We start from the raw sequence: 25,750 nt of genomic DNA, 5'->3' as shown, positions 1-25,750 counted from the left end.
CTTAACCCAAGGTACTATTTCTGGGTTAGCGGAGTCTGTAACCTGAAGCGTCTGTAACCTGAAGCGTATGTAACCCGAGGTACCACTGTAAATAAATCAGAGCACATCCAATATTAATAGCTGCCACAAAAGGAGGAAATCCAGCACTTCCTCCTGTAAACCTTGGGGCTACCATGAATCAGCTGGTGTGTGTCTCTGGTGCATGACTAATGGTGTTTCGGCTAACATTTCCAGGAGCCCATGATGACTTGAAGCAGGAAAATGGCAGCAGTTTCAGAACATCAGCAGAGTGACTTCAGTCCAGGTGTTCACATGCAGCCCAAGCAGGATAATTTAGAAGACCAAGAAAGAACGCTAGTGTTACTGTAGTCCCTAGTCTTTGATTCAATGTTCAGATGCAGCAGTTGTGGTGATTGAGGACTTTTGCTTGGGTCAGAGTGGATTTTCCCCTTGCCCCTGCTCCTTTCCTAGGGAAAACACTCTTTAGTGCAGCAGTCCAGAGAAAATCCAAATTGCTGTTTCTTCCTGCTGAGTGCAAAAGAGTGGCTTTCCCTGGGGGAAAGCAGTGGGACAAGAGGAAGTGTTGATGAGCATCTAATTTGCATAGGGAAGGTGTTGCCTGTTCTTCCCTGGACTGGGTTAAGCAGCTGATCTATAGTACTGGCTGCTGTTCAGCCTTGGACATTAATGAAAGCACGGCTGACTAACCAGCAGGCCTCCAGATGATGAACTCCAAGTCCCATCAGCCCCGGAAAGCATGGCCAATGGTCAGGTGAAATGGGAGTTGCACTCCCAACAACATGTGGAGGACCACTGGCCCCCACCCTTGAACTAAATGAATCAACGGTGCAATCCTTTGCATGCCTACTCAGAAGTAATTCCCACTGAGTTCAGTGGTACTTGCTCCAATGTAAATGTGTTTGAAACCTAAAACTGGCTTAAAGCCAAGCAATCTATATTAACTGACTGTAGATCAGGTTGCTTATTCAGTAGCAAAACACTCTACCCAAGAGAATTGTTTCCTTTAAAGTAAAACTGTTTGGACTATGTTTGTTGGCTTGTTTGTATTATCTTGCTTTCTGTTATGTTAACTGTATCAGAGTGGCGTTATTTCGCAGAAAAGTAGGAGAAAAATAAGCTTAAGCAAAACTACTTTATATCAAACGCAGCAGTGGTTGTGTGCAAGGCTGGACTGTGCTTGGCTGCCACCACAGAAAGGCATCTAAGAGAGAGATTAAGTTTCACAGGAATGCAACATGGAGGTGGGAGATTGGCAAAATGGGGCAAGGCAGGCTCGTTGTGGTACAGCTGCCCAGCAGATTTTTTAAATCACTGCAGGCATAAATCAGTAATACCATTAAAGGTAAAGGGACCCCTGACTATTAGGTCCAGTCGTGACTGACTCTGGGGTTGCGGCGCTCATCTCGCTTTATTGGCCGAGGGAGCTGGCGTACTAAGACCTGGGTGGCGCTGTGGGTTAAACCACAGAGCCTAGGACTTGCCGATCAGAAGGTCGGCGGTTCGAATCCCCGCAACAGGGTGAGCTCCCGTTGCTCGGTCCCAGCTCCTGCCCACCTAGCAGTTCGAAAGCACATCAAAGTGCAAGTAGATAAATAGGTACCGCTCTGGCAGGAAGGTAAACGGTGTTTCCGTGCGCTGCTCTGGTTCGCCAGAAGCAGCTTAGTTCTGTTGGCCACATGACCCGGAAGCTATACGCCGGCTCCCTCAGCCAATAAAGCGAGATGAGCACAGCCCTAATTCTCTTAAGTACATACATACATACACACAAAAATCATTTATTCCTCAGTACCTGATGACTCACAGCTAAATGTGTGAACAGACTACATAGGAAGGGAGGGCATGTTTGGGACTGCAGTGATATTTGTGGTACGTGACCTGTGATTGCTCTTTAGCACATGCAAGTTGCCATTTGAGGCTGCAGCCATTAAATATGCGTGAACATATATGCGTGAACAAGCTTAGGGGGTAGCAACAAGAGAGCAGAAGCAGTTCCAGAAAAAACCAGTGTCCTTCTATTCTGTGCAGGAAAAACAACAACAGCAATATCCTTTATTCCCAATGCACTTCAGATAGACTTTTTCTGCTTTTGCTAGTGTGTATTTTTAAGTGGACTGAGCAGATCCATTACCTGGATTTCAGAGAAGGCGGTCAGGTTTGATACATTACTTAGCTATGGGGGGGCCACTAGGTGGCGCATCGGAAGATGGCTGACAATAACATCTCTCCGACCCACACGAGGTAATTTGGAGGCTATGATGGGGGTAATTAGCCTCCTTAACCCCCCCAGGATTATGGGGGGGACGGCCCTTGCCTGCTGTGCCCTATACCACCCCCGAATTTGTGGGGGTGGGGGCACTAGGCACAAAGCCCTCCTGTGGGATTCCGGCACTCCTTGATGCCGTCTCTGATCCGCGCCTCTAGTTTGCAAGAATCTTCAAAAGAAACAATTTGGACGAGATAAATTGCACATACTTCAAGGAAAAAGGGGGAGTAAAGACTGCTGACATAAGAGATCTCTGATAACAAGGCAAGAATAAAATATGAGAAGATACGACAAGATACGGTATTGCAAATGACTGAGGGGGGAGGGGGGAAAAACCTTCCATTCCTTTTTACGTGATTTAACAAGAATCCCCTCCCCTAATAAGTCAGAACTTTAAGGACTTAAGCTGTGATTTAAGGCTGTGTGGAGATAAACTTTCGAACCAAAGCAATGTTTCAAGACGAAGCTGGAAAGTTAAGAGTTTTGGAATGACGCAGTTAAAAATGCCGTCGCCATCTTGGGAGGCATTGTTGGAGCTCTTGGGTCTGGGAGGAGAAAGAGAGAAATAGTGCTGTTTACATATCATGGATTAACTCCTCCGTGGGATTTAAGAGCGAAAAATGCCTGATTTATGATGGAAAGAGTGATGTTATCTACGAAGGAGATATATGGAAACCATCTGGACTTAGATTGGAAGAACGGGAAATTCACACAGGATTATTATATTTGCTTATCGGCTTAAGGAGACTAACAGAAGAGATCGTAAAAGAAAAAGAGAAATTATATGAACAAGATATGATGTGGAAACACCAAGATAAGACTGGATAGAATTAGAAACTTTGTCTGGACTGATTGGGACTGATTTGGACACTAACGCAGTAATAAGAAGATGATTTGAATCCCCCTTTGGATCTTGAAGTATGGGTTCCCCCAACAAAATTTAAAAATTTGGCTTTGTAATTTGGAATTTATGTGATGTGATTTAATTTGATGTGATTGGCCAGTTAATAAAAATTATTTAAAAAAAAAAAGATACATTACTTAGCTATATTCCCTTGATAAAGAGTTTGTCTAGAAATACGTGAGGAATAAAGGATACTTTTGCTGCTCAGATGCTTTGCTCCCCCCCCCTAAATATCTCTTGCATGTTTAATCCCCCTTGTTGTTTTGATGCATAAAATTAGCCCTACATCTTCCCTATGAACAGAGAGGTGACTGCACAAACTGTGAATAGAACAAAAAGCCTTGAAATGTTCATGGGTGCTATAAAGATATTGTTGCATGCCACCCCAATCTCCAAATAGTGTGAGATTCCAGAAGTTCCTTTTGGAAATGAGGCACAGCAGAGACTGTGGTGTCATAGACTCTTAGAGTTGGAAGGGACCAAAGGGTCATCTAGTCCAGCCCCCTGCAATGCAGGAATCTCAGCTGAAGCATCCATGACAGATGGTCATCCAACCTCTGCTTATAACCTCCAAGGAAGGAGAGTCCTCTTGTGGCAGTCTGTTCCGCTTCAGCCTTTCTCAACCTGTGGGTCCCCAGATGTTGTTGAACTACAACTCCCATCACCCCTAGCTAGCAAGGCCAGAGCTGTGGGATGATGGGAGCTGTAGTCCAACAACATCTGGGGACCCACAGGTTGAGAACCGCTGCACTATATGATATACAGCTTCTTTACACATGTCTACAGACTGAGCCTACAATGGAGAGGTTCACAGCATTAACACCCAAAAACGGTCTTGTTTCTCCCAAAGCCACAGCTGTGGATTCAAACAGAAATCAACCATTGTGCTTGGACCCTCTTCTCCAGATTGCCTTTACCAGCTTGCAACCTTTATTCCTCTAGGACACAGCCAACCCTAAAGACTCTAATTCAAACTCCGGCTTTGTCTTCTAACTCACTCTGAGCTAGAGGAGGGGCGCCACCCATCTTGTGACTGATGGACCTCAGTGGGCCATGGGAAAGAAAGTTTGAGAACCCCTGCTCCGTGAGCACAGCAGAGACCAAAAAGTAACCAATAAATGAAACCAGTTGTTTGTACCAGTTGGTGAGCTGTTACTATTGGTTACAATCAATGTCCATGTGGAACATAATTTATAGAAATCAAACCAGAAGATGTATGGTTTCTCTCTGGCTCTTTCAGGAAAATGGGGTGGGTGGGGTAAGGGGAATCCTTAACAAAGATGTTTGCAATCTGCTGCATCTTCTGCAGCCAGTAGATGGCACTTCAGCACTATGCTTACCAGCTTTCAATTTTAAATAAGTTTCTAAATCTCTGGCTATCAGCACAGAGCACTTCCAGACTGCCACTGTTTTACAAACAGGATTCAGTTGCTTCTCAGCAGATTCAGGTTGTGCAGTTAAAGTGGATCTGGCATCCTTGCACAACATACCCACTTCCAGAAAAATCACCCTTTTTGCAGTAAGGAAAGTAAATGTGGAACATTGTACTGGAAAATGTGGGGTGACAATTCCTTTGAAATGGTATTCTTTAGCTTCCTCACAAATCAAATCAGAATGAAGGCACAATAAACCATCAATGTCATATAACCTTCCCACAGTGTTTGTGCAAACAAATCAAGATGAATGCCTAACACATAGGCCATATAGAAGCAACCTGCGTTTCCAAATGTTTCTTTGTGAAAAGTGCTGTGAACTCACAAAGGTAGTTTTACAGAGCTTTGCATCCTTCCCTTCCAGAAGTTATCAACTGCATTAGAAAACATGCAGATTGATGATGCTCACTAAGTTACAATATTTTAATTAGATGGAGAAGGGACTTACTTTGAAGTGATGTAAAAAAGTGTCTTGGACAGCAGAATTCAGATATGGGTACCATTTCTGTCTGCAGCATTGATTTGTTAAATAGGCCCAGAAAGTGGTCGGAAAGCACATGATACAGTGTTAAAGCTAAATTCATTCTGATCGGTCAATGAAGCCTCATGTAAGTACCATGAGCTTTCCGAAAGAAGAGTGTTGCATTAGCATTGAGGTATAATAATCATATTTGGTATTTATAAGATACATCATCATCATTACTAATACAAAAGCACAGCTACTTTGTGTGCTTTGCAGATTGCAGAGTCTGTTTTCCACCGAGTGTGACAATGTTTAAATCTACCAGAGTGGGGAATTCGTGGCCCTGGAAACGTTGGTCTCCAATTGGTCAATAATCAGTGAAGTTGAGAGAGGATGTTCAGAAACATTAGGAAAAGCTAGAGATTTCCCATCCCTGGTTTAAGAGGAACACAGTGGAATCCTAAGCATGTATGCTCAGGAGTAAGAAACCAGGTTCCTAAGGTCTGGTCACTTAGTAAGCTTGCATAGGATTTCAGCCTTAATCTCGACCCAAACACCAATTCAAACTGAATTATCAATTCTCTAAGTCTAATATTTTAATTAGTAAAATGGGATAGTCTGATGCTCAAACCTTTTTTACCCAAGATATATGATTTTGAGGTGGGATTAGACACATTCATGGAGAATGCATCTATCAGTAGCCATTAGCTATCAGGGTCAAATGGAACAGGCATTGTTTTGAGGCAGTATACTGCTGAATACCAGTTGTGCTAAGAGGAGAGTGACAGCAAGGAAGGAATAGTTAAACGGGTTTTGGGGGTTGGGCGATCATTCTGGATTATACCTGTGGGTCCCTTCCAAACCTGTATGTGGGGCTAGAATATGTGGAACCTGCTGAACAAGCCAGATTTGTTTCTTTGTAAGATAATGGCCTGAGCTGACCGGTTAGGCACTACATTTACATGTCCAACGAGGTTTCACTGTTGCCATAGAAACAAATGAGTGGGCCTTTTCCCATCTCACCTGGCTGGATGCTGCATCATCCTAGGATGGAGAATAACAGGCCAAGAGGGGGCTGAGAGCATGTAAGTTTTGGCTGGTGCTAGAAGCTGGCAACACAAAGGCTGACCTTGCTATGTGCTGGACCCAGGGGTTAGATATTTGGGGTCTTCTAATGGGAACCTAATAAGGAGCCAAGATCTGTTGAAGTGTTAATACTCTGAGCTCCCCCAACCCATGTTCAAGTTGTACATATGTGTAAATAAAACCATATATCCTAAAGACACCATAGTCTCCACTGACCTTCAATCAAAGGAAACTAAACTCTGGATAGGCCCATGCATTCCTGAAGCCTCTTGCTGCTTGGAGATTGGGGTATATACAGCAATGCCCTGCCTTTGGGTTTCTCAGAAACATCCAGCCATAGTGGAAAGCATAATTCTGGATTTGATGGAACTTCAGTCTATCAAAGACTCATCTGATCTAGAAATTCCCTTCACTGATCCCAAATATGTAGCAGCGATTATGTAAGCAAGTTAAACTTAGGCACTCTATGCATGCTTAGGGGGTCCTCATTTAAAAAAAATAATAACCTACCAGTATGTGCAGAAAGATAATGCATGCTATCGTGCTTGCAAATTCCAGCAAGGGGAGGGTGGGTGGCTCTGTTTCAAAGCTGTGGCTTGAAATCATGTCCTGGATGGAGAAATAGTGCTGTTTACATATCGTGGATAAACTCCTCTGTGGGATTTAAGAGCGAAAAATGCCTGATTTATGATGGAAAGAGTGATGTTATCTACGAAGGAGATATATGGAAACCATCTGGACTTAGATTGGAAGAACGGGAAATTCACACAGGATTATTATATTTGCTTATCGGCTTAAGGAGACTAACAGAAGAGATCGTAAAAGAAAAAGAGAAATTATATGAACAAGATATGATGTGGAAACACCAAGATAAGACTGGATAGAATTATGAACTTTGTCTGGACTGATTGGGACTGATTTGGACACTAACGCAGTAATAAGAAGATGATTTGAATCCCCCTTTGGATCTTGAAGTATGGGTTCCCCCAACAAAATTTAAAAATTTGGCTTTGTAATTTGGAATTTATGTGATGTGATTTAATTTGATGTGATTGGCCAGTTAATAAAAATTATTTTAAAAAAAATGAAATCATGTCCTGGATGCAGTGACTGTGAAAAGAGAGAGAGAGACCTCAATGCCAATGTAGCTTTGATAGGGTAGTAACATCTGACAAGTCCTTCAGTGCAATCTACTTAAAGAATAAAGTTGGCAGCTCAAGTAGATTTCAGAATTGCAGCAATAGGTTTCTCTTCTCCTTTTGCAACTTTTCCTTTCGGCAGTGAGCCTGAGAAGGCATTTTCACTGGGGGGAGGGATTCCACTGAAATCAATGGGATTTACAAGCAGGCGTGTTTATAGGGTTGCCACCGTTTAACTTAGTAAATTATGGACACTCCAGCTGTTCATTGTGTTGACAGGGTGTGAGGGGGAGGAAGCAAAGCAGAACCTCAAGGGATTTGTTGAAGCTGTTATAATCAAGTGTTGTTGTTATTATTATTATTCTCATTCATAAATAGGACATGTTGAAAGCAGAAAGATGGGTTTAAATGTCTTTTTAAAAAGAATCAAAAGTGGTGTTCACATTTACTAGGCATTATATTCCTACAAAACAAATTCTCATTAACCTTTTTTTTTTTAGTTAAAGTATGTTTGCTGCTGTTGCAGCACTTTTACCTCACAGTTTTATCCTAAACTAAAACATGCCTGCTTAGCCCCACTGTGCTCCATGGGGGGTCTTACTTCCAGGAAAAAGTGCAGAGTTGGACCCAGTCCTATCTTTGCACAGATGGAAAAATTGTCTGACATATATTTGTCAGACGTACATTCTTAAGGGAGGGGATTGGCAAACTCCAGGTCCGGGATATGTGTTCTCCTTTTACTGTGGGAAGAGATTCCCCAAAGGTAAACCATCCATAAAAAAATTATGAATGGGTGGCGACATGGCAATCCTACATAGCTCTTATTATCAGGGCTCGTCGCCACTGTCTCCATGCGGCTCAAAAGCCTTCGGCGTCTCCAACCTTTCAGGCCTCTATATTATTATTAATATCCATCCTATACCCCTCCGCCGCGGCCGCATCGCCCCGCGTCTCCATCCGCGCGGCGAGATTTCCAGGGCGACAGGGCAGGCGCTGCTGCTATGCAGACTCCCTCACGCTGGAAGCCAAGCCCGCGTCCCATGTTGCGCGCCCTTTTCCAAAGAGGAAGCCGAGCGTGGCGAATGGGACACAGACTGCCATTGTCCCCGCGACATTTTAATAACCCGCACCTACAATATTCAACCTGTTGTTTGCACAGGGGACAACCCTGCGACACAAAAAGAACCCACCCAATGGGGGCCGGCAGGCAAAGCGCCTGGGCAGAGAGACTCGGCGCTCCCAGGCGCCACGGTCCTCAGCCGAGGGGACTCCCGCGCGGCGTGGGCGAGGAGGAGGAGGCGGCCCCCGCACCCGCGGTTTCCCTCAACAACCGCCTGGGCGTTTTGCCCGAGAGGCACGCCAAGGGCGCCTCACTGCCCTTCCACGTGAGAAGGACCAGGCTCGCCGCTCCTCCTTCCTGTTCTTTAAAAAAAGCGGGGACGGCGAGAGGTTTCTTGGAAGACGCGTTTGTTCTACTGCCTCCACTCTGGAAGGCTCGCGCGTTTGAAATCCAAATGGCGTCGTGCCAGCTGCTGGGAATCGCAGTTGCTGGGGATGCTCCCCTTGCTGCAGCCTTCCCACGTGCATCTAGTTGGCCACTGAGATGCTGGATTTCATGAGCCACCACCGGGCTGATCCAGCAGCTGCTCCTCTTGTGTTGACTGCGGAACACATAGCAGCTGGCGCATGGACCAGCCTGGTGCTGGTGGAGGACATTTTGCTCCACTTGCGTCCGAAGCGCAGTGGTGTTAAAAGCCGGGGCAAGACTTCATGGAGCGGGTGCCATCTTACACTGGCCCTTTTATGGTAGGGCCTGTGGAATCCAGTGGAACTTGCTCTTTAGGGAACCTGTAAAGGTAAAGGGACCCCTGACCATTAGGTCCATTCGTGGCCGGCTCTGGGGTTGCGGCGCTCATCTCGCTTTATTGGCCGAGGGAGCCGGCGTACAGCTTCCAGGTCATGTGGCCAGCATGACTAAGCCACTTCTGGCGAACCAGAGCAGCGCACGGAAATGCTGTTTACCTTCCCGCCGGAGGTATTTATCTACTTGCACTTTGACGTGCTTTCAAACTGCTAGGTTGGCAGGAGCAGGGACCGAGCAACGGGAGCTCATCCTGTTGCGGGGAATCGAACCGCCGACCTTCTGATCATCAAGTCCTAGGCTCTGTGGTTAAACCCACAGCGCCACCCGCGTCCCCAGGGAACCTGTGTAAGGTTGCAATTTGCAACTTAAACTGGTGCCAAAGATGTCACAGCGGCATTTGAAATCACCATTTTAGAATGAAGCCCCTTTCACAGCCAGGACATAAGTCTGAACAAACTTTTTGCAACAACAACAATAAGAAGTATTATTATTATTATTATTTAAGCACTTGGCTAAACATGGATGAGAAACAATATTTTAGAAAGGAAACCTCTGCATTGTTTTTAAATAATACTAATGCATTACCAGCACAGCAGTAATAGTGAGAAGTAAGGCCCATTGAGTTCAGTGAGATGTATGCTCCCAGGTGAGTTTAGGATTGCAGTCTCAGTGGAAAAACCCATTTTAAACAAATACGTCTGAACAACAGTCTCTAAAGCATTGCACTAGGAGTTGAGCTAATGCTCTACAAGCCCACCCCCCAAAAAAAACCTAGATATAAAATAGTTGGAGAGATCCTTATAGGCAAAAGCAACCTGCTGGTTGGAGCTACTATGGAGATAGACACTAGGGATGGATCTACACTCATCTGTTTAGCATTATTAGAATGATAGATGTATAGTTCCTAAACGTCACAGGGCATACTTGTAAAATAAAGCGTTTCTTACCTCTTTTTTTGTCAAAAGGGCTATCTCCCTACTGCTGGTTGCTCTGCAGAGCCCTCTGGTGTCACATTTTAATAATCCACTATGAACAATAAAAGCTGAATGTCATGTGTCTATCTACGTTAAGAAAACCATTCCTTAACCCTTCCTTAATGTTAAAAACCAGGAATGTAGATCTGCCCTAGCCAATTGTTCTGAAAGTTGTGACTGTTAGCAATGTCATTAATTGTAATCTCTTTCAGTCTTGCTTAGCAGTAGTAGAATTTTGATCTGTCTTTAAATCCAGGTGTTTCCACATCAACAGATTGTGTATCAAACTGCAAAATGAGCAAGTGGCCTACAGATGTGGGCGGAATGTGGCATTACATTATGAAAAAAAGCAAGTTTTTGTTTTTATCAACTTGAGTTACAAATTCAGCATCAAAAAAATTAAGCAAAATACTTATTATAAATGCACTATGAAAAGCTCTTAGCAAAAGTGAAGAGCAAGTGATTCTGACACTGTGTGAATTCTCTTTATAGCTTTGGACCTTCTTGATCCTGCACGAACTTCAAGGACCTTTCCTCTGTCTCTAAACTGAATGGGTGCTGACCTTTAAAGCCCTAAATGGCCTCGGTCCTATATACCTGAAGGAGCGTCTCCACTGCCATCGTTCAGCCCAGACACTGAGATCCAGTGCCGAAGGCCTTCTGGCAGTTCCCTCATTGCGAGAAGTGAGGCTACAGGGAACCAGACAGAGGGCCTTCTCGGTAGTGGCGCCCACCCTGTGGAATGCCCTCCCATTAGATGTCAAGGAAATAAGCAGCTATCCTATTTTTAAAAGACATCTGAAGGCAGCCCTGTTTAGGGAAATTTTTAATATTTAATGCTGCATTGTTTTTAACAATCGATTGGGAGCCGCCCAGAGTGGTTGGGGAAACTCAGCCAGATGGGCAGGGTATAAATAATAAATAATCATAATCATAATCATAATTGGAACTTTGCTTGATTCTCAGCCTGATCCTGAACATGTTTTAACTTGGCAATAGGTCTCGCTGATTTGAATGGCAGAGGCTTCCAAGTAAACACGTTTAGAAGCAAACACTAAGAAACTGAACAGTTTTGATTGATTTTTTTTCCTGCTTCTGGCCCCCTTGATGATCTTTGATTCACCTTGATTCAGTGGAAAATACATGTTCAAGCCTTCAGACATTCCTGCTGCTATACAGTGACTCTTCCTGAGCAGTGTGTTGCTTATATTTCCGATTCCTGTGAAGTTCTCTCTGCGGCAGGGCGTACCCTGACTCACATCAAAGGGACCAAGTCCAACAAAAGAGAAAAGAAACTCAAGTAGGCTTGAACATACAAAGAGAGCCGGTAATAGAAGAGAAAAGAGCCAGGCAGTGTTGAATACCAAATGAATTCAGCCAACCCCAGGAGTTCTTCAACACTTACATTTATCTTATTCTCAGAGAGGCAGAGCTAAACGCAACCCCACAACGAGCCACCTACTGCCTTTGACATTGACTCTCCGCATGCATGTGTAGTTGCAAAGGGTGTGTGTTGCAAAGGACACGGACAGTGTCAGGAGTTTCAATAGATGACTGGATTTACTCCAGGAAGAGATGCTTATAAGAGCAGTCAGTGGGGTGAATAAAAGATAAAGAAAACTAATCTATGTAAGTCAGTTAAGTCTTGAGTATTTGGATTTAAGGGGGTTTTTTATTTTATTTTTACTTCCTGTCACTGAAGTCAGTGGAACTGACCATGCAAACCTACAGGCACTAAAAAAAACAAACCACAAGGCTCAAATCACTTACTTTATATTCATGTTGAAAACAAAATAATTCCCTTTAGGATCACAGACTGGCACCCTGCTGTTAATCCTATCTACGTGATAATAGAAAGTGTTTGTTTCAGTTAACATTACTTCTAACTGGCTTGTGGGTAACAGTACAGTTCCATTATTCCTCCTTCAAAAGCAGAGCAACCACATCCAGAGTATGAGGTTTCAGGTTTGCAGTCAGCATTATTTAACATGTTACACACAAAACAAATGTTTGATTTTAGATTTTCTTTTGTGGCACAGTATAGAATAACAGCTTAGTGCTTTCAAAATGAGGATTTTCTTAGTGTTACTTTTTTATTTAAATAAAATATCTTCATGGTCAATAGGATGCACTTGGGTAGATTAAACCCTGCACTCATTTAATACCAATATATGTAAGTTTATATAATCAGAGAATAGAATTGTAGAGTTGGAAGGGACCACAAGAGTCCCCTAGTCTAACCTACTGCAATGCATGAGTTTATTTTTGTGGGAATGTTCAGGAATGCAGGAGAGGATATATTGTATGATTATATCCTTTCCAACTTGTGTTAACAAGTTCTACAATTTAGCAGAGTAACATTCCCCTATTTTAAACTTGCACAGCGGATACGTTTGCTCAGGCTCTCTAAAGCCTCTAAAATAAGTTACCTGGTATTTTCTCCTTTAGTCCCTCATGAAAAAAATAGACATGACACAGAAGAAGAGAAGAAGAGAAGAGTTTGGATTTGATATCCCGCTTTATCACTACCCAAAGGAGTCTCAAAGCGGCTAACTTTCTCCTTTCCCTTCCTCCCCCACAACAAACACTCTGTGAGGTGAGTGGGGCCGAGAGGCTTCAGAGAAGTGTGACTAGCCCAAGCAACTGCATGTGGAGGAGCGGAAACACGAACCCAGTTCACCAGATTATGAGTCTACCACTCTTAACCACTACACCACACTGACTCTTCTATAAAAGTATAAAAAGAGTTTACTTACTCACATTCTGTTCACAGATGAATCCCAGAGGTCAGGCTTAAGTTACAAAAGTAATATACCTGGAAACTAAGCAGATCTTGCTTCTTCGACAAATGTAGTCAGAGACAGAGAGATGGCGGCCAGTCCTATGCTTTTGTTACCTGCACAGGTGAGGCCACACCCACCTCTGGTTACATGTAGAGGAAGTCTGTCCCCGTTTAGGAGGAAACAGGAAGTTATGACTGGCTAGTCCAGACACCCCCTTTTTATGTCCACTCTAGGGATATTGTACTTGACTGCTCTGTGTTTCAAAAAAGTGCCACCCAGCAGCTGCATGTGGAGGAGCAGAGAATTGAACCCGGTTCACCAGATTACGAGTCTACCGCTCTTAACCACTACACCACACTGGAGGAATGGTGGAGACCACCTCCCCAGCCTGATCCTTCCAGAGAAGAAGGCAGTTCAGAATTACAACAGGGGTTTGAGGGAGGTCACAGCTCAGAGGCAGATGAGGGGAAAAGCTGGGAATTAATGGGAGGGGGAGGAAGAGGAAGGATCAGGAGGGCAACAGCTGATGGACACAGTGTCTTAGAAAGCATTCCCTTCTCCCATAACCCAGTGAGCCTTGAAAGTAGTACAGCAAAGGGCTCAGAAGCAAAGGGCCCTCAGCGCCACTCATAGGGGAGATGATGGCAATGACAAATGAGGAAGTGGGAGGAAAAGAGGGTGGAGAGTCACTCAGGACAATGCCACTCCAAGAGGCTGCGTTCCAAGCCTCTCTCTGTAAATATTGAATAAAAAGCAGGTGGTAATAACTTTTCCTTGTCTTATATGTTCCTGGCAACCCGCCATGGGAGTTGCTTCCTCTGCGGCCTGACACAGCCTGAGAGTGATTTCTTTGTGAAGAAAGAAGCATAGAAGAGGGGAAATAGATCCTAGTCTGCCTAAGTATCCTTGGATATCATAATCATTATAGAAGGTTATGCAACCTTGTCTCTAACAGCTTCTAGAGACAAGCTGCACACTGATGGTAAATTTACTCCGCTGAAATAGGTATTTGCAATCTTACACAAGTAAGAAGAGGAAGGATGAATAATAAATAAAATATCCTCTCCTACTCATCTAAATCCATCTGACAAAAAGTACATAAGAATTGCCTTGCCGAGCTCAAGCTGACTGTACCTTTAAGTACATTTGTTGTTTTTGTTTAGTCGTTTAGTCATGTCCGACTCTTCGCGACCCCATGGACCAGAGCACGCCAGGCACTCCTGTCTTCCTCTGCCTCCCGCAGTTTGGTCAAACTCATGCTGGTAGCTTCGAGAACACTATCCAACCATCTCATCCTCTGTCGTCCCCTTCTCCTTGTGCCCTCCATCTTTCCCAACGACATAGTACATAGAATCATAGAATTGATTCTATGTACTGAACAGTACATAGGTACAGTTGGAAGGTACCACAAGGGTCATCTAATCCAACCCCCTGCAATGCAGGAATCTTACTGCCCAACAATTAAAGATCTCATGCTCTACTAACCGAGCTACCCCAGCTGCTGAATCACAAGTGAGCCCCTTCACCTTTTCCTCCAGCCTTCTTAGATACTGTTTCTAGATCGCTACAGAGGGACACTGTTTGACTAAAATTAGAGGGAGTCAGAGGATGGAGCTGCTGTTGCCCCATGATTTGATCACTGCCTCTAGTCCATCATAACCAGATGGACCCATTTCCATTGGTTTTGGCACAGAAACTGCTTTGGTCGCCCTATATGATGACCTCTGTCGAGAGAGAGACAAAGGAAACATGTCCCTGTTAATTTGTCTCGCCCTCTCAGTGGCTTTCGATACCATCAGCCATGGTATCCTTCTGGAGCAACTCTCTGAACTAAGGGTAGGTGGCACTGCTTTGTGGTGATTCCAGTCTTACTTGGATGGTCGTTCCCAGACGGTGTTACTTGGGGAATGCTTTTCAGTCCCGTGGAACCTTCAATGTAGGGTTCCACAGGGCTCAATCCTATCCCCTACGTTGTTTAACATCTACATAAAAATGCTAGGTGGGGTTATCCAGAGATTTGGAGTACATTGTCAGCAGTATGCTGATGACACTCAGCTCTGTTTCTCCTTTACATCTGCAGGTGAGGCAGTGGAAGTGCTGGACCAGTGTCTTGCCTCTACAGTGGTACCTTAGGTTACAGACGCTTCAGGTTACAGGCGCTTTAGGTTACAGACTCCGCTAACCCAGAAATAGTACCTCAGGTTAAGAACTTTGCTTCAGGATGAGAACAGAAATTGCGCAGCAGCGGTGCAGCAGTGGCGGGAGGCGGCATTAGCTAAAGTGGTATCTCAGGTTAAGAACAGTTTCAGGTTAAGAACGGACCTCCAGACCGAATTAAGTTCTTAACCGGAGGTACCACTGTATAATGGACTGGATGAGAGCCAACAAACTGAAGCTCAACCCAGATAGGACTGAGGGCAAGGCACTGTTAGTGAGTGGTTCCCTAGACCAGATGGATGGGAAATCACATGCTTTTGATGGGATTACATTTCCTCTGGAGGAGCAGGTTGGTAGCTTGGGGGTACTCCTGAATCCTTTGCTGTTGCTCAAGCCTCAGGTGGCCTCAGTGGCACAGAGTGCCTTCTGTCAGCTTCAACTGGTAGCCCAGCTACACCACTATCTGGAGAACTACTGTTGTCTATGGTCTTGTAACCTCAAGGTTAGATTACTGCAATGTGTTATACGTAGGGCTGCCTCTGAAGATGGTTCACCGGAGCAACATATTACACCGATCCTGGTCCAACTGCACTGGCTACCAATTAGTTTCCAGGCCCAATTCAAAGTGCTGGTTTTGACCTATAAAGTCTTAAATGGCTCAGGACTGCAATATCTCAAGGACTGTCTCTTTCCATATGAACCTACTCAGATCCTGAGATCATCTTCTGAGGTCCTCCATCATGTGCCTCCTCCTCAAGAGGTCCGAAGGGTGTCAACACAAGAACGGGCCTTCTCTACAGTGGCTCCCCATCTGTGGAATGCTCTCCCCAGGGAAGTTCACCTGGCACCTTCATTTATACACCATTAGGTGCCAGGCAAAAACGTTCCTTTTTAACCAGGCCTTTGATTTGATTGATTGACATCCTATGACCTTTTAAAATGTGGTTCTTTTGGGGGGGGAGTTATTGGGTTGTTGATTTTATTTTGATTATATATATTGTGGTTTTATATGTTGATCTTGTTTTGTGAACCACCCTGAGACCTCTGGGTATAGGGTGGTATATAAATTCAACAAACAAATAAATGTGTCACTGAAGTCCATGATTACTTGGTTCAAAATATGAATCTCTGCAGCTCATAATCAGGTGTATTCCAAACTGAGTACCATTTACCCAATAAATCATTTTCCAAATTTGAATATAAAATAGAATCCCAGTCATGCTCTGTTAGTATCCATTAGGCTGGGCACCGAATGAAAGAAGTGCAAATAGTTCTCTAATGGTAAACTTCTTACTTTCACTTAAATACCCATGGATTGCTGTTAGTTAAATAACTAGACTGCTCAACCATGCAATCTTTCATTTGGCGAGTATCTCTTCTATTTGAGCCAGTGCTCATGTTCTTGGCAAATACCTCATGTGATTGTTTGGTCCCATTCCCTTCTAAAATTCTCTCTTTTTGCTGGTTGTATAGTGGCTCCATGCCAGAGCTAATGCTGGGAACTGTAGGGGCAATACAATATGGGGGGGGGCACTATCAGCATCCATGTGCCAATATTAAGAACCAGCAGAAAACTTGTGTAAAATGATTGAGGGGTTTTTTCCTGAACTCTCACCAAGAAAGCTTGTAATTACCAAGCCAATTCTAAATCAAGCCGAGGTAAATTCACCTATCACTGGTTCAGCATTCCTAAGCAGTCAACAGAGATGTTGCTAGCTCCTTAAAAAGAACTCAGGGCACTGAACCATGACACAAGATTGCAGGTACTATTTATATGTACTCAAATCTATGCTGATTTTCAGAAGGAAAGCCATCATCTTGTAAGCAAATTAAAAACATTTTTAAAGGGTTTTTAAGGGGGGGGGAGCAGAAGATCCAGGACCCAGAGTAAAAGAGAGCATTCTATAAGAGCAGGAAGGAAAAGGAGGGTTAACAGATGAGTTCAAAATAAGCACTATTGCAAATACATTATCTGGTAGTAAATACAGAAGTAATGTCTTCCCTGTGTTAATAATTATGTAAACGTAGCCCTCAGGTCTGTGAACTTCTGAACTGAGAACTGTGAACTATTGCACTGAGGCTTCCATCCAACATTAGGCCTGTGTCCCGTGTCCTGTGCTTCAGGAAGTTGTAGCTAGACAATATCACTGTCAGCTACTGTACAGTGGTGCCTCGGGTTACATACGCTTCAGGTTACAGACTCTACTAACCCAGAAATAGTACCTCTGGTTAAGAACTTTGCTTCAGGATGAGAACAAAAATTGTGCTCTGGTGGCACGGCAGCAACGGGAGGCCCCATTAGCTAAAGTGGTGCTTCAGGTTAGGAACAGTTTCAGGTTAAGAACGGACCTCTGGAACGAATAAAGTACTTAACCCGAGGTACCACTGTACTGGTATAGCATTTGTCTGGAATGTGAAACACAGAGCAGTCAAATACAACATTCCTAGAGTGGACATGTTTGGACCAGCCAGTCGGAACTTCCTGTTTCCTCCTAGGCTAGGACAAACTTTCTCTTCCCACAATTTACAATCTTAGCATGCTGTTAGGCACTTCACAATCTTGGGGTAGATTTGAAATCAACTCCAGGAGGTACCATAGAAGATGAATGCAGGACCATGGATGCAAGCATTGTCCCATCCTCACTTCTGCTGGAGTTGAGAGGCCCTCTATTGAAGTAATCACAAGACAAGTTGGAAAATAGTTCAAATGGTGGATACCTGGAACTTCTTCAGAGGGCTGCAACCAGTCTACCCTACAAGCCTTGCGTTGTGCAGACCCGACCTTGCATGTGCTAATTGCTGGTATTCTTGTAAGCAATGCTGACATGCATGGGCCTTCTGATATATCAAGATAATTAAGCAGGAGTGCATCCCAGTGTAATGAAAAGCCAGTGCTCCACTCTCCTGAACTACTCATTTCTGCCAAGGACTATTACCTCCTAAGAGGAACACAAATAGCTACTGCATTTGTGTATGTTTCCCTGTGCCAGACATACAAAGGTTTTTTTATCCTGTCTGGGGGGGGAAACCCTAGAGGGTACTTTGGTTCAAACCTTTTGCCTCACCTTGGTGGCTCAGTTGACAGAGGCTGATAGGTGCATGAGATGGGTTGCAGGTATTACCTCAAGCAGGGTTTACTCCCTCAGGTGGTTGGATCCTGACACTCTCTCCCCAACTCACCCCTCTTGGAAGATAATAATTAAAAAATAGCATTGATTTGGGGGATGAAGACATCTCCACTGACCCAGAGCACACCCACAGAGCCAAAATACTACCGCAATACTACAAATTATCTAAACTCCCAAATGCCGGAGATGTTAATACTACTGATTTCGACGGGATCTTTATAAGTTTAGAATCCGTTCGTGTACATCCCTCTTGTTCGATGTCCCCTTGAGGGAGCACCCTGGGTTATGCTGATGCTTAGCAGACCTGTAAAGTACAAGCATTCAGAGCTGTAGACACTCGGCAGTGTTCCGTGTGGGCCAACAGTGCACCATGAACCTCTGCGTGTTTACTGAGAAGTAAGCCCCACTGTAACCAATTGCGCTTTCTAAGCGCGCGCAAAATGCCTTGGTGACCCCGCGCAGAGGCGAGCCAGGAGCGACCTTCTTCTATCTATGTGTGGGCCATCTCGACCTCGGTTTCCTCTCTCGATTTGCGCGTCTAGCGAGCTCCGCCGCTCGCCCAAGCCAGCTGGCCGCCGAGATGCCCAGAGAGCTCGATTTAGTCCCCGGGGGGCGCTCAGTTTCCCGCACGCGCCTCGGCTCCGTCCTGCAAAGCACAGCCTTTCCCGAGGGCGCACCAATCGCGCGCTGCCCGGCGGAGAAGCCGCCACCAGCTGCCTCCGAGCCGAAGGCTTCTTTCTGGCAAAGAAACGACTCTGCGCTTGCGAGGAAGTTTTTCCTCACACCTTCAGAGGCTGGACCAATCCGGCGCCAAAAGAAAAAAAACCCAACAGGGTCTACCCATGACTTTGGGGTGTAAATCCTCTCAAAGAAAGGGCGTCTCGAATTGAACGTGACTCGCCCACCTTTCTTGACTGCAATTCCAATGCCTTTGAAGGGGGTTTCGAGGGGTATTCCCCCCTTCTTCCCTTGAAGGCAATGGGAGAAGCGCCGCTTCAATGGCGTTGCAAAACCAAACGCAGCTCGTGGTTTCAGAGAGCTCTGAGGTCCAGGGTCCCCAGCAGGCGTCCAAAAAACACGTCCCAGCCAGTTTAGGCGACCCAAGAAATCTGCGCTCGCACGGACCCCTTTCTAGGCACGCGCCCTCCCGCTTGCCTTCCCTTCCTCACAAGTTGGCACACTTTTACCTCACACACACTCCCGGGGTGCCGCGTGACTGCAGGTATATGTAACTCCCGCTCAGCCATTCCCTCAGTTTCTCCCTCACACGCACGCACAAGCGATACCCTGCCTGCTATAAAAACGCCCGCCTTATTGTTGGCGGGACAGCAACTGTTACTTAGAGACACTCAGGTATTCCATCCTTTGTATATCAACTTTTTGTTTCCTTCTGTCTCTCCGTCCTCCTCCTCCTCCTGCTCCCTTGCCCGCGCATTCTATCCCGGCGCTGGCCAAAAGAAAGAAAGACAGAAAGACAGAAAGAAAGCCCAAACAAACACCCAACCTTCACGCTTTAGCCCATTGGCTGCCCGCACGCGACAAGGCCCCGCGCGCTCCAATGGCTGAGCCGACACGCGACTGGCGCGAGGAGGGCGGGAGGTGGAGGGTGGGGCGCCGAGGAGGGGTGTGTGCGGGGAAGGAGGAGGTGGAGAGGGTGGGGGACCCCGGCGCGTGCCGCTTTTTAAAGGGGGCGCAGCGCCCTCCGCAACCGGAGAAGCCTAGTTGTTGGCGGGCCGTGTGTCGGTATACGTGTGCTTTATTATTACTATTATTATTTTCCTCCCTCCTCCCTTATGTATGAGCGCGCGTCGCAGGGTTAGACAGGGCTCCTGAAGTACTTGCTGTTCGTCCCGGGCTGAGGGGGAGAGTGCAAAGGGCGCGTGCAGCAGGTCAGACGGCGGCGACTTCTCGCGCTGAGGTAACCCTCGCAGACACGATGAGCCACCTGCGCGCCGTGGCTGCGCCCAGCGAGTGGGGCGAAGGCGGCAGGGATTTGGGCTCCCAGCAGCAGCCACTGGAAGACAGCCTTCTGCTGGGACAGGAGGCGACGGCGGCAAGTCGCGGCTTCTCCTCAGCCTGGCTGGGCATCTGCTGCCCAGGCCGGGTCACCTCGTCGCCCAGGTACCTGCTCTCAGGAGCAGCTGAGGGGGACGATGAGGAAGAAGACGACGAGGACGACGAGGAGGACGACGAGGAGCTTTTGGAGGCAAACGCGGCCGAGCACTTGGGCGGCGGCAGCCGGAGCCGGAGCGGCGGGTCGGGGAAGCTGTGCGCGCTGCAGGAGCACCACCGTCGCCACCAACACCACCACCAGGCAGGCGGCACCCCTGGCGACGCGCAGGCGACGCGGCCCCGCGCGCCCTGCCCCGGCGGCGTCGGGGGTCTGCTCCGCCAGGGCCCTCAGGTGAGCGGCGTGCAGAAGCAGAGGCGCCTGGCGGCCAACGCCCGCGAGCGGCGGCGGATGCACGGGCTGAACCACGCCTTCGACCAGCTGCGCAATGTCATCCCCTCCTTCAACAACGACAAGAAGCTCTCCAAGTACGAGACGCTGCAGATGGCGCAGATCTACATCAGCGCGCTGGCCGAGCTGCTGCACAGCCCACCTCCAGCCGACGGCGCCCCCGCCAGCCAGACTTACGAGCGCGCGCCCTGCACCCCGCCTGTAGGGGGCGCTCTGCAACAACAGCCAAGGTCCCAGGCCTCGGGACACTGCCGGACGCGTTTTCCCCAAGAGCAGTCGGCTGGGGGCGGGGCAGGAGGAGGAGGCTTCTCGGTGCAACTGGACCCGCTGCATTTCCCCTCGTTCACGGAGTTGGGGCAGAAAGCGCCCTCGCCGGCGCAGCTCCTGCCGCCGTCGGGCCAGCCCCAGCAGGAGCGGAGGAAACCCTCGCCGCCGGCCCATCGCAGCGATGGGGAGTTCTCGCCCCGATCCCATTACAGTGACTCTGACGAGGCCAGCTAGGCGCGCGTCAGTCGGGCAGGGAGGGATAGGTGAGATCGGCGGCTGCCCGTCAAGCCGACCCTGAGGCTGACCGGGAATGCGGGGGGAGGACTGCTTTTCAGACTGCTTGTGAAAGACGTTGCTGGCGTGAACAGGGCAGGATCCTGGGCATGTGGGGCAATCAGACGCGTGTCGCAAGCTCTGATGGACTCACCTCGCCAGCCTTAGAAAGCTTTGGAAACCTGCGGGGGTAACTCTCCTTAACTTCTCTTTCTAGAAGTAGCCATTTACCCTGCGCAGGTCTAGAACGGTAGGGAAAGCTTTTGAACCATGATTTCTCTTGAACTCTATTCGTAAAGCACTGTGGTTGCTGTTCTCGCAAGCAAGCAAAGGGGGCTTTCTTCCAAGCAACTGTGCTTCGAATCTTAGCTTTTAAGCGATTTTCTAGAAGCCGACTGAATGTAACCTGGTTTGTTTTTCTAGTTTTAAAATTTGGCTTCCCTTTCCCTGCTGGAATCAGTTGCATATACTTCACCAGAGAGAGTAAAACAGATTCCGGATTACAGATTCTGGGACAATGGACTGTACCCTTCCTAAATTAAGCACTGCTTTTTGGGACAGCTCCTCAGGGTTCCTCGGATGTAAACTCCAAAGCGTTCACTTGTGATCGCTCCCTAGTAAGTTTCGGTCTCCAGATGATATTCACGTCACCCGGAAATAGTACCTCGGGTTAAGAACTTTGCTTCAGGATGAGAACAGAAATCGCGCGGTGGCAGCGGGAGGCCCCATTAGCTAAAGTGGTACCTCAGGTTAAGAACAGTTTCAGGTTAAGAACGGACCTCCAGAACGAATTAAGTTCTTAACCCGATGTACCACTGTACCTGGAAGTAAAGCTCGTTGACCTCAACGACGCTTACTTCCAAGTAGACATTACAGTTACAGCAACTTGCCTGAGAATAACCCAAAATGAACTCAGCGGGGCTTATTTCTCAGTAGTAATGCAGAGGAATGAGCTGTCCCATTTGAAAGCCTAACCATCGTTTCTTGCGAGTATATAAACTGAGATCAACTCAACTATTCCAAGTAAATGCATTTAGGGTCGGAGCTGCGAGAACTCTGTCCTTTGACGTTTGGATATAGATCTCATTCAGCTTCATTCTAAGCACAATTGCTCGGAAGTACATGTTAATTGTTCTTTTTAATACTGCCACGAAGTGTGCTTGTGACTCTCATTACAATCAACAAGGTTCCATTCAGTTTCATTGCAACCCTTCATCTGAACTAGACGGCAAATTAGCCTTTCGCTTTGAAGTGACTTCAGCTGATAGATTTGGGCACGGATTCGAGATTGTAGTCCTCGCTGCATCCGTCCCACAAGCTTCCCTGGGGAGCCTGAAGATTGTGGCTATACTAGTGGTCTGAGTTTGGTTGTCGGTTCTTTTGGGTCCACCGACTTGGTGTGCGCTCCTCCGCCTTCCCAAACGCAGGGCTGTTTTGTCCTCGCTACATGTACTTGCAAGGAATCCCCCTTGATGTAAATCAATCTACTTCCGCGCTTAGTTACATAAGCAGTTCCCCAGCGTGTTCAGCGGGGTTCCTGTGCGCTCATGACTGCAGCCTTCCTTCCAATAGAGTTCGCTTGGGATCAAGCGCCCACCTTGGAATTCCTCCGGAGCGAGGGGTCCCTAGGCGGACCTGCCTTCTAGCCATCCGCCCCGGTGTCCCGGTCAGCCCAAGGGGTGTTTGGCTTTTGCTAGCGAAAAGGCAAGTACCTTTCCTTGCAACCTGGCCTCTTGCAAAGCATCCCGAATACAGAATCGCTGTACAAATTCTGAGTGCAAACGAGGAGGACCGGTGGAGAGGGCAGCGTTCGTGGGTATCCCTTTCTTCCCGGGCTGTAAATAGGGGGAGCGGATTTTTGTTTGTATCCTGCTTAGCTTTTCCTCAACGTTCATCCAAACCGAATGTTGGCGTCTTCTGTAGATGGGATTTGGCGCAAGCACTTTACAAGCCGCCGGGAGTGGAGACTGAGAGACGCGGCTCCAAAAGAAAAGCGACTCACTGCCAATTGGATTAATATACCAGTGTCGAACTCAGCCATGTCTCTAATCGTCATTATTAAACTCATTTGCAAACAGCATGGGGTGGGGGGGAGGGGAACGCGGGAAACTACCATTTTTGTTTGTCGTGTCAAACATTTATGTCCATTTCATTTGCTTTTGTGATGTTTTAGCGACAGGTTGTTTATTTATTACTGGATGTTTGCTACTGGTTCTGTTTTATCTTTTTTTTAAACCAAACGACTTTTTACACGATCCGTTTATTTTTTAACAAATTCAGCTGCCATTGTTTATGTAACTTTTTTTGAGAGAGAGAGAAAGAACAAATAAAAAAAGTTTTAAAAGCAACAACTTTTGTTGAGGTGCGTCTTTACAGGAATCATGACTGGACCGGTATAACGTGGGGGTAAGTCTCTTGCTTCAGGGAATGATTTGCCCCTCCGCAGGATCCCTCCGTTTGTCAAATAATAAAGCGCGCCTGCACCTATGGTTCGCTATTAATAATAAATAATGATAATGCGAGGTCAGCGCAATTCCTCGCAAATGCCTCCGTCTGAAATACAGACATTCCAGGAACACGTTTATTAAGGGGTTTCTCACACCAGAAATGCCATTACATTGTACATTACAGAGTAATCGAGAAAGGGTAATATATTAGTTTCAGATCACGTACTTTGTCCTAGGTTCAGCTCTCGGCATCTTCAGGTAAGGTGGGAATGCCCCCTGTTTGAAAGCCGCTGCCGGTTAGTGCAGACAATATTGAGCTACAATATCGAGCTAGACAGACCAATGGCCTGCTTGCTAGGTGAAAGTTCATTAAATCGAGAAGCTCCGTTTTGCAACCCTATTGTTCTATGACATCACAACAGGACTACTTCACAATTCACGCACCTGCTGAACGGGAGCAGTCGCGTTCAAACCGGTGATGACCTTAGTCCCAGTCATATTAATCCTCTATATCCCACTGGTTTCGCCCTCGCTGACTCTCACGATGCTCTTTTACTTTAACCTAGTAGAGTTATGTATATGCAGTGTAAGCAATTTATGCACAGCTGAGTCCTATGCACATCTACTCATAAGTAAGCCCCCCCCCCCCCCGAGTCCCAAGTAGGTAGATGCAGAATTGAAGCCTTACTTGCTTGGAAACAAATTCCACTGGGCTGATTCATTGGCCTGTTCAACACTGGGTTTCATCAGTCACTGAGCCTCAGCAGAACGCGTGAACCATTTCCAATAGACGACTTACCAGCTGATGACCGTGCAGACGGGAGCTCGCTCCTTTACTTCCAAGAAAAAAGTTTTTAGGACAACTGGGGTTATGTTTGGAGACGTGAATGCATTTGCTCGGGAAGGGAAGGGAAATGCGTGGATTCGAACTGCGCTTATTATGCCGGATGACTGGTTCTTGTTACATTCATAGCTAGCCTTTCCTCCGCTCCAGTGAGATCAAAGCAACTATACCTGGCTGGTTCTCTCTGCCCTGCTTCCCACATTTATCGAATTATGAATCGCAAAATAAATTGAACGCCCCGAACTATAAACACGTTGTGCATCTTATGTCCCGATAGGAAGGTATGCTGAACTCTGGACTCCGGAGCAAAATAATTTAAATTTTAGATATAGCCCGGGCTATACCCTTCGAGCGTACATTTTTCCAAGACCTGATTGGACTTAGCTCTTCCGGCTACACTATGGAAGAGGACGCGACAATGCAGCTCCCTGCCTACCTAGCCTCAACCTAAACTCCCGCATATGTTACTGAAAAGAGATTCTTTGGGAAGCCTTAAACCAACAGAGGTACAGCGTGATCACGCCAGAGCTGTACTGGTTGCCCGATCCCGCTTAGTCTAGTCTGCTGTGAAAAGGCTTAACGTGAGCCTCACAAAGCAAAGCTGAGCCTCTTAACCAGATTCCAGCGCCAGAACTTCAGTTCTGAAGCATTCGAAATAATTATTAAGGCAGGAGTGCCTCTGAGGGTGTGCAGAGTCCAGCCACCTGCACTCTGCGTAACTGCAAACAGGGAAGTAATTCCAGGACAGAGGAGGACGTAAGCGCTTAAGAACACGCTATATAACACGTCGTTTTATAGCCTCTCACACACGAAGGGATGTCCCTTTGCCCTTATGTCCCTAGGTGACTAGAGGCAAACCACTTTCAGCCGCAATGGGAAATGGTGGCGGCGATAATACTTGCGGGGTTGTGGTAATAATTGCAACTCGATCATGCTCGCGAAGCGCTTTGAACGCTTAAAAGCGCTACACAAACGTTAAATATTATTAGTAGCATAATACATTTCGTACCCTGGTACTAGACACTTCATACTTTCCTTACCGGCATGAATCTAGCAATAATCTCAAGGAAGTGTTTCAGGGGCCGCCAGTAGCGATGGAGCATTTATCGTAAACCAATTCAGCATCTAGGTACCCTAAAATACTTCCCCTTCAGTGGTTTGTGGGATCCCATTCTCCACCGATACCCATTACAATCCCACGAGGGGCAAATGTTGTTGTTGTTTTAAGCCAGGGGTATATTTA

At 46.5% G+C, this 25,750-nt stretch overlaps 1 protein-coding gene across 1 annotated transcript; it reads left to right on the top strand.

Annotated features, from left to right (window-relative positions):
- Nucleotides 1-19,946: 19,946 nt before the first annotated feature.
- Nucleotides 19,947-23,837, top strand: ATOH1 (atonal bHLH transcription factor 1). The gene has a single exon (XM_083572094.1). It carries the CDS (start codon nt 20,152-20,154, stop codon nt 21,175-21,177), a length of 1,026 nt encoding a protein of 341 aa, XP_083428220.1. The 5' UTR covers nt 19,947-20,151; the 3' UTR covers nt 21,178-23,837.
- Nucleotides 23,838-25,750: the final 1,913 nt, after the last annotated feature.

Source organism: Podarcis filfolensis (assembly GCF_964270895.1).
Source record: "Podarcis filfolensis genome assembly, chromosome: 9".
Lineage (NCBI taxonomy): Eukaryota > Metazoa > Chordata > Lepidosauria > Squamata > Lacertidae > Podarcis > Podarcis filfolensis.
This window is presented reverse-complemented; position numbering and strand designations above follow the sequence as displayed.

Coding starts and splice junctions, on each gene's coding strand:
- ATOH1 (XM_083572094.1), top strand. CDS start 20,152: ATGAGCCACCTGCGCGCCGTGGCTGCGCCCAGCGAGTGGGGCGAAGGC.